General features: G+C 70.1%; 1 protein-coding gene across 1 annotated transcript in view; it reads left to right on the top strand.

Moving 5' to 3' along the window:
- Nucleotides 1–161: 161 nt before the first annotated feature.
- Nucleotides 162–1,401, top strand: part of LOC106002069 (putative ATP-dependent RNA helicase DDX11-like protein 8) — a gene marked incomplete at its 5' end in the record, with an annotated part of 9,007 nt that continues 7,767 nt past the window's right edge. Inside the window, 6 exons of the mRNA XM_013036992.1 lie at nt 162–203; nt 281–348; nt 529–567; nt 702–819; nt 903–1,028; nt 1,238–1,378. Coding sequence (XP_012892446.1) covers nt 162–203; nt 281–348; nt 529–567; nt 702–819; nt 903–1,028; nt 1,238–1,378 — 534 coding nt within the window. The remainder of the gene's footprint in view (nt 204–280; nt 349–528; nt 568–701; nt 820–902; nt 1,029–1,237; nt 1,379–1,401) is intronic.

Below are 1,401 nucleotides of genomic sequence, written 5' to 3'. Positions count from 1 at the left end.
GTCCCCCCAGAGCCGTGTCCCCGCCTTGTTGGTCATTGTCCTGCGTCTTCTCTGGGGAAGGTGGCTGCCAGGCTCTGATCCTGTGCGCAGGGGCCGGCAGGGGTGAGGCGTGTGGCGGGGTGGGGGAGGACCCCCGCCTGAACCTGAATTCGTGTTTCTAGGGAACATTAGGCAGAACCCCAACACACAGTGCCTCTCGACAGGTGAGGGGGGGGCTTCCCGGGCTGGAAGTGGGGGCTTCGGGGTGCTATGCAAGGCCCCCACATTCCTCTGCCCGCAGGAACGGTGCTGCTGAGCATCAACGACTTCCTGTGCCGGAGCCAGGCCGACAACATCAACCTGTTCAAGGTGAGGCCCCGGCTGGGCGCGGGCGCACCAGGGCCCGGCCCGCCAGCACCACCAGCACCGCCCGGAGCCGTGCGGCCGGCGGGAGGAAGAGCAAGTCCTCCTCGCACAGCCCCGCGCCAGGGACCCCCACCAGAGACCCCCGGGGCCTCGGTTACCCGCAGCCTCGGCCTTGCTTTGCAGGTGCAGCGGTACTTGGAGAAGAGCATGATCAGCAGGAAGGTACCCGCTCTCCCCTGGCCAGGGCCAGCCCTCCTCCCTCCCCTCCTCCCCCTTCCCCTGCAGCACGGGACCTGGGGCTGCCTGGGCTCCAGTCAGGCCGCCCACCGGCCCGTCCTCCACCCCCTCCGGCGCAGCTCTTCGGCTTCACGGAGCGCTACGGCGCCGTCCTCCCGGCCTCCAAGCAGGAGTCCAAGTTGTCGGGCTTTCAGCGCTTCCTGCAGCACCTGCACGAGGAGGCCTCGGCCACCCAGGGTGCGGACAGTGGGGAGGGGGGAAGGGGGAGGGGGAGAGGCCCCGGCCTGAGCTCTCGGTCCACCTCCCTCACTGCGCTGCAGCCCCCACAGCCCCCGCAGAGGAGGCCGAGGCCCCGAGGCTGGCCTCCCCGCTGGTGCACATCGAAGGCTTCCTCGCAGCCCTCACCACCGCCAACCAGGACGGCAGGGTCATCCTGAGCCAGCAGGGTGGGTCACAGGGAGGTGGGCCTCGGGGGTGGTCTGGGCAGCGTCACCTGTGGGGCCCCCCCTTCCTGGGAAGCTAGGTGTGGTGGGCGTGGCTTGGTCCCTCCTGGGAAGTTAGGTGTGGTGGGCGGGGCTCGCCGTGTGGGTGGGGCATGGTTTTGGTAGGCCTGGTTTGAGCGGTGTGGCCCCGCCCTCTCCTCCCGGCCTTGCAGGCAGCCTCGGCCAGAGCAGCCTCAGGTTCCTGCTTCTGAACCCCGCGGTGCACTTCGCACAGGTGGTGAGGGAGTGCCGGGCCCTGGTCATTGCTGGTGGCACCATGCAGCCGGTAGGGGCCCAGCCCGGCCAGGCCGCGGGCGGGAGGTGGAGGGAGGGGCCC

The sequence above is a fragment of the Dipodomys ordii genome, unplaced genomic scaffold (assembly GCF_000151885.1).
Source record: "Dipodomys ordii isolate 6190 unplaced genomic scaffold, Dord_2.0 Scaffold2647, whole genome shotgun sequence".
In the NCBI taxonomy this organism is placed as follows: Eukaryota; Metazoa; Chordata; class Mammalia; order Rodentia; family Heteromyidae; genus Dipodomys; species Dipodomys ordii.
This window is presented reverse-complemented; position numbering and strand designations above follow the sequence as displayed.